At 35.4% G+C, this 15,666-nt stretch overlaps 1 protein-coding gene across 4 annotated transcripts in view; it reads left to right on the forward strand.

Annotated features, from left to right (window-relative positions):
• Positions 1–14,591, forward strand: part of LOC143725511 (cyclin-dependent kinase-like 5) — an 83,757-nt gene extending 69,166 nt beyond the window's left edge. For 2 of the 4 annotated variants that reach the window (XM_077217970.1, XM_077217971.1), the window contains 4 exons: positions 359–464; positions 1,437–1,556; positions 7,017–7,205; positions 10,444–11,336. In XM_077217970.1, coding sequence (XP_077074085.1) covers positions 359–464; positions 1,437–1,556; positions 7,017–7,205; positions 10,444–10,755 — 727 coding nt within the window. In that variant the 3' untranslated portion in view covers positions 10,756–11,336. Of the gene's footprint in view, positions 1–358; positions 465–1,436; positions 1,557–7,016; positions 7,206–10,443; positions 11,337–12,381 lie in introns of those variants that run through there. The other 2 variants (XR_013198239.1, XM_077217972.1) reach the window with 2 other exon arrangements.
• The last annotated feature ends 1,075 nt before the right edge of the window (positions 14,592–15,666 follow it).

The following is a 15,666-nucleotide window of genomic DNA, read 5'->3' on the forward strand; positions in this document are numbered from 1 at the left end:
AAAGAGGCTATATGTAGAATTCAGAAACTCTTGTTATTAGCGACACCGGTGGCCGTTAAGTGAACTGCAGCAGCAACTTACTTTATATTACTAAATATAAAAAAATATAACTAAAAAAAAAAAACTAAAACTAACACTGAAAAAATAATTCAAACGATATATATAATATAACAAATAAAAAAACTAATTAGAATGACAGATACACAAAAAACTTTCAAACACTTTAACTGAAATTCAAACAAAAACTGAAAATATAAAACTGAAGCTAATTCAAAATATGAATAGAAATAATAGTATAATATAATAGCGGACTGTTCGCATCAGATTTGTTGACATTGTAAGTGTGTTGTTTGATGAGGACGGGGTCTGAGACGCTGGACGTGAGCCCTCCTGAACCCACCAAAGAGAAAGAGAAACAAGGCTTCTTCAGATCCATGAAGAAGAAGAAGAAGAAGCCACAACCCGTGAGTGTGTGCGTGTATGTGTGTGTGTGTGTGTGCGTGTGTGTGCGCGTGTGTGTGTGTTTAATGTATCACAGGGGAATGTGTGTGAGTGAATAGTAGAGTCTTAACCCGGTCCGTAAATGAGAGTCTGTCATCCGACTCAACCGCTACTCTTTACATTTTAAACCGACAGCTCATCAATTCTGTTTTTATTTATTCCCCTTATTTCATTAAAAACACACATGCTGTTATTATTTTCTGTAGAAACAACATAGATTTATAATATTCATGCTGCTCTTTTCTATGACAAGATCTGTAAATATCCAAAAAGCAGCATAAAAGTTCTATTCCAAATCTTTTGAAGTCATATAATATCTTTGTGTGAGGAATGGTCAAAAAGATTGTATTTGTCATTTTTTAAAACAACATTTTTAAAATAATTTTTATGATTAATTATAAACCCTAATCAATATTAAATTGTTTCTAGAGAATTAAAATCTAACATTTTGTGGGTTATTATTGTTAACAAAAAACATTAAAAAACATTGTCTTTACTTTCAATAAAATAAACATTAACTGAAATATAATGAAACATAATTTTAAAAATATACTTATTTTATTTCAGCTAGTTGCCAAGGCAACATTTCTATTTTTTACTTGAATTACTAAAATAACTAAAACTAAAACAGAAATAAAATAAATAAAAACCATATAGAAATACTTTAAAAAAAAGAAACAAATAACAAACGACTAAAAATTTCACTTAAATGGAAAATATAAAAATAAAAACGATAAAAGTAAAAAATAACTAACACTATTTAATTGGATTCATCATGGTATAAACCCTTTTAAAGTTAAAACAATTTATTAATTTTATTTGTAATAATTAATTGTAAACCGTAATCAGATACAAAGACATCATGAAAAGTGGAGTCGGGTGGCAGATCTCCAGTATTGAGTCTCAGTGTGAGTTTTTTGTCTCTTGTATTGCAGACAGACATTGAAGAGCAAGTTCCAGTCATGAGAAAAGCCCTCTTTCCTCTTTTTCACTCTCAGAGGAGCTTCACGAGGAGCTCCTCTGAGAGAGTGCGTCCCCTAGTGGCCACACCCATGGTATACACCAGTCTCCATACATACGCCTCTAACACGCCGCCAACTAAACCGCTAATCTCGCTGCATGAATTAACAACACTAATCAGTTATGTTGAAGTGGGCTGGGTATTTGTCTCCTCATTGGTTGTCAGATCTGTAATGTCATCAGTCATCTGAGACTGACTCCAGAAATGATGGACGCATGACTTCATATTTGCATTCTGTGATTTGCATGTTAAAGAATTTCACAGAAACAGACTGAAGTAAAATACATGAGGGTGAAACTGATGAAATCGTGTTCCCCCCAAAATCAGAAGAAAACAAAGAAATTAAAAAATGTTATGATTTTTTTGACATCATTTATGATATTTAAAAAAAAATCTCCCCAATTTCTCATATCCGGAATTCAAAACATAACAACTTATTGTAAAGTGTAAGTAATATTTAAGTTGTATTTAGGGCTTTTCACACTACACTTTACCCGCTTTTAACCCCGAGTAAAATACCATTTCACACTTGTAATGTAGAAGCAGGGTTAGCACCGCTTTTAACCCCGGGTAAAGGACCGTTTCAAACTTGTAATGTAGAAGCAGGGTTAGCACCGCATTTAACCCTGGGTAAAGGACCGTTTCACACTTGCAATGTAGAAGCAGGGTTAGCACCGCTTTTAACCCCGGGTAAAGGACCGTTTCACACTTGTAATGTAGAAGCAGGGTTAGCACCGCTTTTAACCCCGAGTAAAATACCATTTCACACTTGTAATGTAGAAGCAGGGTTAGCACCGCTTTTAACCCCGGGTAAAGGACCGTTTCAAACTTGTAATGTAGAAGCAGGGTTAGCACCGCATTTAACCCTGGGTAAAGGACCGTTTCACACTTGCAATGTAGAAGCAGGGTTAGCACCGCTTTTAACCCCAGGTAAAAGACCGTTTCACACTTGTAATGGAAAAGCAGGGTTAGCACCGCTTTTAACCCTGGGTAAAAGACAGTTTCACACTTGTAAAGTAGAAGCAGGGTTAGCACCGCTTTTAACCCCGGGTAAAGGACCGTTTCAAACTTGTAATGTAGAAGCAGGGTTAGCACCGCATTTAACCCCGGGTAAAGGACCGTTTCAAACTTGTAATGTAGAAGCAGGGTTAGCACCGCATTTAACCCTGGGTAAAGGACCGTTTCACACTTGCAATGTAGAAGCAGGGTTAGCACCGCTTTTAACCCCAGGTAAAAGACCGTTTCACACTTGTAATGGAAAAGCAGGGTTAGCACCGCTTTTAACCCTGGGTAAAAGACAGTTTCACACTTGTAAAGTAGAAGCAGGGTTAGCACCGCTTTTAACCCCGGGTAAAGGACCGTTTCACACTTGTAATGTAGAAGCAGGGTTAGCAGCGCTTTTAACCCTGGGTAAAAGACAGTTTCACACTTGCAATGTAGAAGCAGGGTTAGCACCGCTTTTAACCCTGGGTAAAGGACCGTTTCACACTTGTAATGTAGAAGCAGGGTTAGCACCACTTTTAACCCCGGGTAAAGGACCGTTTCACACTTGTAATGTAGAAGCAAGGTTAGCACCGCTTTTAACCCCGGGTAAAGGACCGTTTCAAACTTGTAATGTAGAAGCAGGGTTAGCACCACTTTTAACCCCGGGTAAAGGACCGTTTCACACTTGTAATGTAGAAGCAAGGTTAGCACCGCTTTTAACCCCGGGTAAAGGACCGTTTCAAACTTGTAATGTAGAAGCAGGGTTAGCACCGCTTTTAACCCCGGGTAAAGGACTGTTTCACACTTGTAATGTAGAAGCAGGGTTAGCACCGCTTTTAACCCCGGGTAAAGGACCGTTTCACACTTGTAATGTAGAAGCAGGGTTAGCACCGCTTTTAACCCCGGGTAAAGGACAGTTTCACACTTGTAATGTAGAAGCAGGGTTAGCACCGCTTTTAACCCTGGGTAAAAGACAGTTTCACACTTGCAATGTAGAAGCAGGGTTAGCACCGCTTTTAACCCCGGGTAAAGGACCGTTTCACACTTGTAATGTAGAAGCAGGGTTAGCACCACTTTTAACCCCAGGTAAAGGACCGTTTCACACTTGTAATGTAGAAGCAGGGTTAGCACCGCTTTTAACCCCGGGTAAAGGACCGTTTCAAACTTGTAATGTAGAAGCAGGGTTAGCACCGCTTTTAACCCCGGGTAAAGGACCGTTTCACACTTGTAATGTAGAAGCAGGGTTAGCACCGCTTTTAACGCTGGGTAAAGGACCGTTTCACACTTGTAATGTAGAAGCAGGGTTAGCACCGCTTTTAACCCCGGGTAAAGGACCGTTTCACACTTGTAATGTAGAAGCAGGGTTAGCAGCGCTTTTAACCCCGGGTAAAGGACCGTTTCACACTTGTAATGTAGAAGCAGGGTTAGCACCCGTTTAACCCCGGGTAAAGGACCGTTTCACACTTGTAATGTAGAAGCAGGGTTAGCACCGCTTTTAACCCCGGGTAAAGGACCGTTTCACACTTGTAATGTAGAAGCAGGGTTAGCACCGCTTTTAACCCCGGGTAAAGGACCGTTTCACACTTGTAATGTAGAAGCAGGGTTAGCACCGCTTTTAACCCCGGGTACAGGACCGTTTCACACTTGTAATGTAGAAGCAGGGTTAGCACCACTTTTAACCCCGGGTAAAGGACCGTTTCACACTTGTAATGTAGAAGCAGGGTTAGCACCACTTTTAACCCCAGGTAAAGGACCGTTTCACACTTGTAATGTAGAAGCAGGGTTAGCACCGCTTTTAACCCTGGGTAAAGGACCGTTTCACACTTGTAATGTAGAAGCAGGGTTAGCACCGCTTTTAACCCCGGGTAAAAGACCGTTTAACACAGAAGCAGGGTTAGCACGACCTAGTTCAAGTGTAAAAAGCCCTTTTGTGTACTAACTTTAGCTTAAGCTGCTTTTAATTTTAAAAAATCATGTTAAATCTGTATTATAGAAATAAGACTTTTTGGTTAGATATTAAGAATACAATAATAAAAAATGTAAAGCTGTAAATTTCTGCAAAGCTGCTTTGAAAAGTTCTGTTAAAAGAGATAAATAACCTTGAATTGAATTGAAAATATTTTGAATAAAGTGGTGGAATGATTTTATCCGGATTCATCTGGAATCAGGAATCAGATTTCTTGGAGCGGGTGATGGTGAATATGATAATGTTGTGTGAAACGCCATCAGTGTTTTTACTGTGTCTAATCTGGTTCATAATAATAATAATAATAATAATCATCATCATCATCATAAAAAGTAATATTAAGGGTGCATTGTGTAATATTTAGGAGGATCTGTTAACAGAAATGCAATATCATATACATAACTATGTTTTGAGTGGTGTGTAAAGACCTTACATAATGAACCGTTATGTTTTTATTACCTTAGAGTGAGCCGTTTCTATCTACACACACCACGAGTCTCCGTACATCGACATGTTTCTATTAGTGCTGCACGATTAATCATATCTCAATCGCGATGTCAGGCCTATGCGATTATATGACGCGTAATGCTGCGATTTTATATGAAATAGCCTAAACAAATTAGGGCTATTAACGCAATTAACGCAGCATCTGTTATTTTTGTCATTATTTGGCTAGCAGTGGTGGAAAGAGTACTGAAAAAACATACTCAAGTAAAAGTACCATTACATTCCAAAAAATGTAGTGTTGAGTAGAGTAAAAAGTACTTGTCCAAAAAACTACTTGAGTAAGAGTAAAAAAGTAGCTTATTTAAAAGTACTCATGAGTAGTGAGTACTGAGCTGCGGATTCTACCCCTTATAATAAACACTGTGCACTACAATTTATAAATTAAAAAAATTGCACATACTGTAATTCACATTATATTTTGTTCTTTGTCAGAAGGATTGAAGAATATATATCATCCATCTTTTTAAAATGCATCAAATCAGTACACTCATCACCATTTAAATCATATTATTTGGGGGGGAAAAGCATTTCAAATTAGGCGAAAAGAAAATGGGCCTGAGCATGCTATTGTTGCACATCAAATTTCAATATTCATAACTGTGCAAAGAATTCAAAAACCTTTAGAAACCCATATGATAGTTCAGCATCACACACCATGAGATGGATTAAATAGAGAGATTAAAAAATACCCAATTTCTCTCCAAAACGGTACCAATGTTAGTGTTTTGATAAATGAGAATCACTAATATTATCAGATTACCTCACCTAATGCACTGAAAAAGGCTAAGATAGTGAGCTAACACTAATTACACACTTTAATTCCATGCTATTAAATATGTTAGAATTTAAACGTAAATGCACATTGTTCTAGAAGGGTGGCATCATCCCTTACATTTTACACGGCTACATTTACTCACATTGTAATGCTGCTGATAATATAATTTGTAAGGAAAATTGTGCATTAAATAGGGAAGTTATATCCAGGAAACTTTTACAAAAGAAACAAACAAACACACACACACACACACACACACACGCATGTCTCTTTGTAGTCTCGGCGAAGCTGTTTTATCAGCAGCATCCACACACAAAAAAACAAAAGTTGAACATGAAAAATGTTTTTGCGCAAGTGCACTTGCCAAATGAAGACGGATTGTATAATGGATCAATCAAAAACGTTGTTTATTAACGAGCTGTAACGTTAGTCACAGACTGACAGAAATGCAGTTCAAGTTAACGCCATGGTTCATAGAGTACACTGATTCTGACTCTGGCGGCATGGCGAGCACGAGACGCGGCAGTGCACTGCTCTTAAAGAGACAGTACACAGTAGCCAATCAAAGAACAAAGGGAACTGAGAAAACAAGCATTATCAATCATTTAGTTGTTGCTGCTAGTTTGAGTTGAGAAATACACATTTCAGAATTATCACTAGTCTGTGTATGCGTTTTCCTTGAGAACCAAGCAAGTTGACTCATGAAACCATTTGTTTATTATATTGCAATCGCAATATTGACCTCAATAATCGCAATATGACATTTTCCCGAAATCGTGCAGCCCTAGTTTCTACAGTGGCCCTGAACGGACAAACGCGCTTCTTCACTATGTTGTTCTTCACGCAAAGAAGCTAGCTAAAGTCAGCGAATAAAAAACGGACACAATGATGAACAAGTAACAATAAAATTCGCAATAACATATTGTTTTACTGAATAATTAAGTAAACCTAATTTTTTTATTGATCTCTGTAAAGAAAGCTAATTGCTGAACTGGCTTCTCTCTGCTGTCTCAGACGATGACATCATTTCCTGTCAGCCACGTAGCTTCTGTTGGTTGCAATTCACAACCTCACCACTAGATGCGTTAAACTACACACTGCACCTTTAAGAAGAAGAATCTGAATATTTGTAAAATCCCCCCATGCTAGAAATAAAGATTATGCTTCTCTCCTGGGCTGCCACTCTCTGTTATTTTGGCTGTTAGTTGTGATGTTTAAATGTGTGTATGATTGACAGCTCTGTAACGCGTGTGATTGGTCAGGTGGCGAGCGAGGGCCCGGATCCGGTGCTGATACAGAAGTCGTCGCGCTCGTACGGACACCAGGGCAGCAGACATCGCACTCGCAGCCGGGACCGGGAGCGCAGCCGGGAGAGAGAGAGAGAGCAGGATCAGGAGCGAGAGCGAGACGCTGACTGGCCTATAGAGAGAACACCTGACACACACTCTCAGGTACAGGAGACCTCACACACTTCACAGTCAATTCAATTCACATTTATTTGTGCTTTTCACAATCATTTCAAAGCAGCTTTAGAGAAAATGCATGAGTCCACATTACAATTTAGAGAGATCTGTTGTTATCAGAGGTGCATTTCAGAAATGAACTTCAAATCACAGTTAGCGAAAAATGTATTGATTTAAACAATTTAGCAATTTTATGCAGGAACAATGAGCTCTTTACATTCATGGATATCAATAGTGAGTGATTAATATTAGTGAGATTCTCCTGTATTTTGATCATAATTTGAATTACTGCAGCCATGATCGATCACAAATATGATACAAACTTATCATTTGATTATTATTATTAATGTTGAAAATATTTTTGTGGAAACATTTGTTTTCAGGATTCTTTGATGAATAGAAAGTAAAAAACAGGGTTTTTTATTATTACAGAATATATACAATTATGCATAATTTTAATTAATGTTTTTTTCTGAGAATATTACCCATAAACATCATTATAAACAATGCATGGTCTATTTCAATAAAAAAAAAAAATTACAGTTACATCACATAATGATGCAATTTAACATTAAATTATTAGTTGTATACATTTATTATAGTTCATTTTGATCAACATTAAATTACATTTAATGTTTGAAATAACACCTGGAATTGTTAAATTACTCTCACCAGCTAGTTCTGGAAAACCTATATAATCAAAAGATTCAGTTTGTGAGTTTATGAATTATGCATTCAATTACATATAAATAAGTTGAATTATATACATGTTTAAATAAATTATATATAAACAATGCATTATATTACATATAAATGAATTATATATAAATTATATAATCAAAATATAAGTAAATTATAAAAAAAAGATTAAGTTTTTGATTTTTATAAATTATTCAATAAATTAAATCTAAACAAATTATATATCATTTATAGGCAAGGCAAGGCAAGTTTATTAATGTAGCACATTTCATACACAATGGTAATTCAAAGTGCTTTACATAGAAGAAATTAAAATAATCAAAAGAAATCAGAATAATTAAAACAGTTTAGAGTAAAAGTTAAAACACAGAAATAATCAAAAGAAATCAGAATAATTAAAAACAAAAAATAGAATACAGTGCAAACAGTCGGAGGAACAGTGGCACAGTGCTCATTCAGTAAATGCACAGCTAAACAGAAGTGTTTTGAGTCTGAGAGTGTGTGTGTTGTTTAAGTTGCCGTTTATAATATTCGAGAAGAAAGTCTGTCTAACTTTGCCTAGTTCCTTATTGAAAGCATAAATGCTGTGTTTGTAGATGTTATAATGGACTACAAGTTTTATATAAAAACAAAGTTTTTTATTTTTATAAACTGCATTAAATTGCATATACATAAATTGTAGGTAAATTACATAAATGTAGGAATAATTATAAACTATACAACAAGATTAATTTTTAGATTTTTATATATTATGCAGTAAATAAAATCTAGACAAATTATATATAAATTATAAAAAGACATTCAGTTTTTTGATATTTATAAATTATGCATTAAATTAAATATAAATATATTAGGTATATATAAAGGTTCAGTCTTTCATTTGAAAAAATAATGCATTAAATTACATATAGACCAACGCTACTTTTGCGTCATCGAAGGGTAACGCCCCTTTTTGGGGGAAAACAAACGGATTCCTCTGAGAACAGAACTCGCTCTAGATCTGCAAAGTGTCTTGATAGCAAAAATGGCACAAACATACACACTCTCTTTGCCGGCCGAGGACCGTGAGCGGTATTTAAAGAAGCTATACTGGATACGGGGTTACACAGGTGTCCCTTTAAAATGGTGGAAAACTGGATTAATGACCCCACGCAGTGGCCAAATATGGACTATTCAGACATCTACACACTCATATTCAGTCATTAACACACTCACAGTATGACAAACTAGACGATGAGGCCATGTCACTTGAATCATTTTTTACTTGATTTAAGCTATTGACATAGTTTTGTTGTCGACTAGCTATTCTAGTTAGCTGCTAGCAGCTACGTGATTAGCTCTCACTAGGCACGCTAACGCTACCTTGGCTGTTAACTGATTTTACTGTTGAAATAGTGGCAGGCTAGGACTAAAGTGGACTCGGCTGGTTTCTGCTTGTGTCTAGGACTCTGAAAGTTCTAAAAAGGTTTACATTGTACGGCAAAATATGTAGCGTTGCTCTATATGATCCTAACAAATGAACGTTATATCTCTATTCTGCGTTCACTTGCAAAACTTTTGAATTGCCCGAAAAAGTTTTATTCGGTCATGAAATTTCTACGAAAAATTTCCCCAGAGAAACTTTTGAGAATGAAATAAAGAGCTGGGAGGAAATATATATAGCCTATTTCAACGCAAAAGTTATGCAAGTAAACGCAAAAACTATTATAGCCTATAATCTTTCCTGGCATCTCATCTTTTCCCATCACTTTAGGTTTGGTTGACATCTTTAATATATCATTTCACAAGCTATCTTGAACGAACAGAGGCATGGTCTGAGATAATAGTGTATTTACGGGTGTTAAATTCTCAGAAGATGAAGAAAATCATTTCTTTATATATATATATATATATAGCCAAATATAAGAACAACTATGCAGAATCAGATAATATGTATCATATTATGTGTAATTAATAGAAATGTATCAGATTATATGCATCAAATTAAATATAAATTAAATAATTAAAATTTAAAATATATGTATATTATAAAAAGATTCAGTTTTTGATTATGAAATAAATTAAATAAAAAAACAAATTATATAAAAACAAAGTTTTTGATTTTTATAAATTGTGCATTAAATTATTATTTAAAAAAAATTGAAATTAGGTACATTAAATCACATACAAATAAGTTATATATAAATTATAAAACGTTAACGTTGTTTTTAATTTTTTATAAATGAATAAATTAAATCTAAAAACATTCAGTTTTTGATTTTTATAAATAGTGCATTAAATTACATATAAATAAATTATGTAAATTATATAAATATAGGAAAATTTATGAATTATATATAAAGCCACATATAAGAGCTATGTAACCATGTATAATCAGATAGTATGCATCATATTATGTGTAGGCCTACTTAATAAATATATGTATCAGATTAAATGTATAAATTACATATAAATAAATGACATATAAAATATATTTTAAACAAATGAATAAATGCATGTAATCAATAATAAGTGTGTTTTGTCTCAGCCTCTGAGGTCGTTGCGGAAGCTTCTTCATCTCACCTCCTCCTCCTCCTCCTCCAACCAGACCTCAGCAGATCTCCACTACCCTCCTCCTCCTCAGTCCTCCTCGAAACCGGGGAGCTTCATGCAGGCCAAGAGTCGACAGGCCTCGTACGCGTCGGCCCCGGGGCCCATGGAGTCCGGCTGGCACTCCAGCGTTCTGGGCCGTTCCGAGGGAAACCCGTATCCCGAGCAGCTCACCTCCAAACCGGGCTTCGCTCGACACTTTCGCTCGCGTTTGCCAAACCTGAATGACCTTAAAGAGACTGCGCTGTGAACGGTGCCTCCTAATGGACCTTTTCTTCTTATGTATTAATCGGATAGTTCACCCAAAAATGAAAATTAGCCCATGATTTACTCACCCTCAAGTCATCCTTGGCATATGACACTCTTCTTTCAGACGAATACTATCAGAGTTATATTAAAAAATGTCCCTCTAAGCTTATTTATGGCAGTGCTTTTGTTTTGAAGTCCATAAAAGTGCATCTATCCATCATAAAAGTGCATCTATCCATCATAAAAGTGCATCTATCCATCATAAAAGTGTATCTCTCCATCATAAAAGTGCATCTGTCCATCATAACAGTGCATCTGTCCATCATAAAAGTGCATCTATCCATCATAAAAGTGTATCTCTCCATCATAAAAGTGCATCTTTCCATCATAAAAGTGCATCTGTCCATCATAAAAGTGCATCTGTCCATCATAAAAGTACATCTATCCATCATAAAAGTGCATCTTTCCATCATAAAAGTGCATCTATCCATCATAAAAGTGCATCTGTCCATCATAAAAGTGCATCTATCCATCATAAAAGTGCATCTGTCCATCATAAAAGTGCATCTATCCATCATAAAAGTGCATCTGTCCATCATAAAAGTGCATCCATCCATCATAAAAGTGCATCTATCCATCATAAAAGTGCATCTATCCATCATAAAAGTGCATCTGTCCATCATAAAAGTGCATCTATCCATCATAAATGATGGATAGATCTATCCATGATGATCTATCCATCATAAAAGTGCATCTGTCCATCATAAAAGTGCATCCATCCATCATAAAAGTGCATCTATCCATCATAAAAGTGCATCTATCCATCATAAAAGTGCATCTATCCATCATAAAAGTGCATCTGTCCATCATAAAAGTGCATCTATCCATCATAAATGATGGATAGATCTATCCATGATGATCTATCCATCATAAAAGTGCATCTGTCCATCATAAAAGTGCATCTATCCATCATAAAAGTGCATCTATCCATCATAAAAGTGCATCTATCCATCATAAAAGTGCATCTATCCATCATAAAAGTGCATCTGTCCATCATAAAAGTGCATCCATCCATCATAAAAGTGCATCTATCCATCATAAAAGTGCATCTATCCATCATAAAAGTGCATCTGTCCATCATAAAAGTGCATCTATCCATCATAAAAGTGCATCTATCCATCATAAAAGTGCATCTATCCATCATAAAAGTGCATCTATCCATCATAAAAGTGCATCTGTCCATCATAAAAGTGCATCTGTCCATCATAAAAGTGCATCCATCCATCATAAAAGTGCATCTATCCATCATAAAAGTGCATCTATCCATCATAAAAGTGCATCTATCCATCATAAAAGTGCATCTGTCCATCATAAAAGTGCATCTATCCATCATAAATGATGGATAGATCTATCCATGATGATCTATCCATCATAAAAGTGCATCTGTCCATCATAAAAGTGCATCTATCCATCATAAAAGTGCATCTATCCATCATAAAAGTGCATCTGTCCATCATAAAAGTGCATCTGTCCATCATAAAAGTGCATCTATCCATCATAAAAGTGCATCTGTCCATCATAAAAGTGCATCTGTCCATCATAAAAGTGCATCTATCCATCATAAAAGTGCTCCACACTGCTCTGGCGGGTTTATAAAGCCTTCTGAAGCTAAGCGATGCGTTCGTGTAACAAATATATCCATATTTTCATAACCAATATAACTGTGATTGTATTCGTCTGAAAGAAGAGTGTCATATACACCTAGGATGACTTCAGGGTGAGTAAATCATGGGCTAATTTTCATGTTTGGGTGAACTATCCCTTTAAGGGTAGGCCTATATGTCCCCATCTTTATTTTTGTTGGCTTTTTTTTAGTTTTTAATATTTGATAGCACTTCTTGTATTATTTATGTAATTACGGTACTTTTTGTTATTGGATTACTACAGTAAAGAAGATTTAATAGCTCTATTTAAATGGGAATATATATATATATATATATATATATATATATATATATATATATATATATATATATATATATATATATATATATGAATAGCACTGTACGTGCAGGCTTTAGTTTCTACTCTGGTTGTAGTATATATATATATTATCTGATTCTGCATTACAGCTCTTATATTTGGCTAAAAAGTAGAGATGACAGTATTGACATTCATTTTATAGCTCTAGAGTAAGACTACAGTAGATATTATGACTTTGTCTTTGAGTATTTTCTGTTTACAATTGCGTGAATATCAGTAGATATTAAGAATAACAGTAATTAATGGTAAGAATGCGTATGTTTGCGTGATTTTGTGTGCGTTTGCTTCCCAGATGGCGCACGTATGTCGCTTTAAACGTCACATTTATGTATGAATTCATCGTGAATGTCCTTGTCCGGATGAAAACGTACGTGCGCTGTCTGGGTTTGGTGTGGGTCTTTTGTTAGTCTATACAAATCATATACGAAGCCTTTTAAATGATAATTGAAGCAAAAACATCGACAAAATCTGACCAAATCATAGGAAATGGTGTGGCGCCTCCTGCTGGCCATTGAGATCCACTGCAAAAAACAAATCCAAGCATATGATGCCTTTTCATTTTTAAAGCAAGTTTACTTTTTACTAAATCTACCAGTCTTTGATTCCCTCAGGTATAGAGTTCTCTGAACACTGCAAATACAGTTTTACATGCAATATCTGGATATCAGATGTCCAAGCTCTTTAGATCGTTTAATGTTTCTGTTTAGGGAAATAGAGCCAGTGTGTGTTCACGAGGAGGAGATATGATAATAATAATAATAATTATTCATTAATTTTATGCAATATGTAATTTCACATTCGCCAGATAATCCTTCTAAATAAAGATCAAGGTACCTGGAGGCGTATTTTGCCCTCTCAGCGTGTTTTTGCGTGTATGTGCTTTTATGATTCATACATAAGTCGAGTACATGAGATGTCAAACGCCTGGATTTCCTGGAAAACATGATTACGCATCAGCCATATGCATCTCATCTTGTTTTCAGATATAGCCCAGCTAACAGGGAATGTTCTCAGAGTTATTATCTAATGTTCTGGAGAGTTATGAACAAGCGTTCTTACAGTAACATTAACAGCACATTATGGTGTTTAATAATGTTCTCAAAACATTGGCAAAAAAACAAACAAACATTATTCATACAGCATATATGGAATCTTTTTTTCTAATCTAATGTTTTTTTTAAATGTTACTTTGGAATGTTCTCTGAACATTCTAAAATGTTCCCATAATGTTTGTAGAGTTATCAAATGGAATGTTCCCTTAACATTCACAGTTAAACGTTCAGAGAACATTCTAAAATAATGTTTTTAAAGCTTAATGGATATGCTAGCAAAACATTCTTAGAACATATATTTGTTAGCTGGGATGTAGAGCTGCACGATTCTGGATAAACTGAGAATCACCATTTTTTTGTTTCAAATGGAGATTTTGAAAAGCATAACTAAACAAAATAACATGTAATTTACTAGAGGTTCTGATTAAATGTTAATTGCTGCAGTCTATTTAAAAATGTTTTAATTGATTTGAATGAATTGATTTTTTTTTTAAAAAGGTTTGAGTGAATATTTCAATGACTCATTCGTAAAGACTTTCATTACTGGATAATTCAGCGTTTTTGAATGAATCTCTTGAATGAATGATTCAATGACAAATACATTTTTAACAGTCACTTGTCTCCACCAACTGGTGTAACGATGTAATTGATCATCTTTATTTACTTTCCGAAGGTGATTTACTCTATATTGATCACTACTGTTGACATCAGTGTTCATATCTGATAAACTGTTATCCCAGTATTTCTGTGATAATTTGATTTATTGTAAATATTGATACTGTGTGGTTGAAAAGACTGTTTGTGAAGCTGTTTCATATCAATAGCCTACATGCAACCAAGTCTCGCGTCATTTAGTGAAGTCACGAAATGTAATCTATTGATTCGTGTTCACTCAGCACGACTTTCAATCTAATGCATTTCAATAGGAAGTATATTTCGTGTCTGCACCACGTTTTTTTTTCTGCCAATCTGGAGCATTGTTTTTTCATTTGTCATTAATTTTTTTAAACTTTAAGCGCTACATTACTCAACATTTAATCAGAATTTTTTTTGTCCTTGTTTTTTATTGCTTTAGGCTTCTCGCCATTGTAAACCATCGTCCGTGGTTCCTTCCAGTCAAAATATAATATATTCTCCCAGTTAGCAGTAGTTACTGCAGAATTGAGCTATGCTATCGCTTCTAAATGTTGCGGTTTATTTTTTGTGAAATACCGTTTTTCCGTCGATTTGATGTGTCAACACACGACAGCGGCTCTATCTGGATCAGAACACACATCTGAATGTTCCTGTGATCGGACTCATCAAAGGTTTAATACACAGAGGAATAAGATCCGTGAGTGTTTGAATCAAGATCGCGATCGATTAATCGTGTAGCTCTACTGGGATGTGGGGAATTAGGTTATGGAGAATATTGATCATAAATCTGACTAATATCAGTCAGCATCCTCTGATCCATCACTGTTGATTCATCCGTCTCTTCTATAAGTTAGACCTTATGCGCCAGACAAACGAGGGCGCCGCCATCTTTAGAATATTGGCTTTGAACTTCCGTTTTTGCGGTCGCTCTGTATATTTCTATGGCATCGCTGTCCAGGAGTAATTAGATTGTGAAGTTGATTTACTTATTGTAGAGTTAACGAAAGTTATCATGAGCATTGTAATGTTTATCATAAGCATTGTAAAGCATATGTCTTACGAATGGACCTTGGAATTTTTTTAAACGAGCCGTCCATTCATAACTACGCAAAATCGCTGTGAAAATACAGACCGGAAGTCAAAAGACAACGAGCGCAGCGCTGAAAAGGGGCGTGGCTACA

The sequence above is a fragment of the Siphateles boraxobius genome, unplaced genomic scaffold (assembly GCF_051911475.1).
Source record: "Siphateles boraxobius isolate OS27281-9 unplaced genomic scaffold, OSU_SipBor_1 77, whole genome shotgun sequence".
In the NCBI taxonomy this organism is placed as follows: domain Eukaryota; kingdom Metazoa; phylum Chordata; class Actinopteri; order Cypriniformes; family Leuciscidae; genus Siphateles; species Siphateles boraxobius.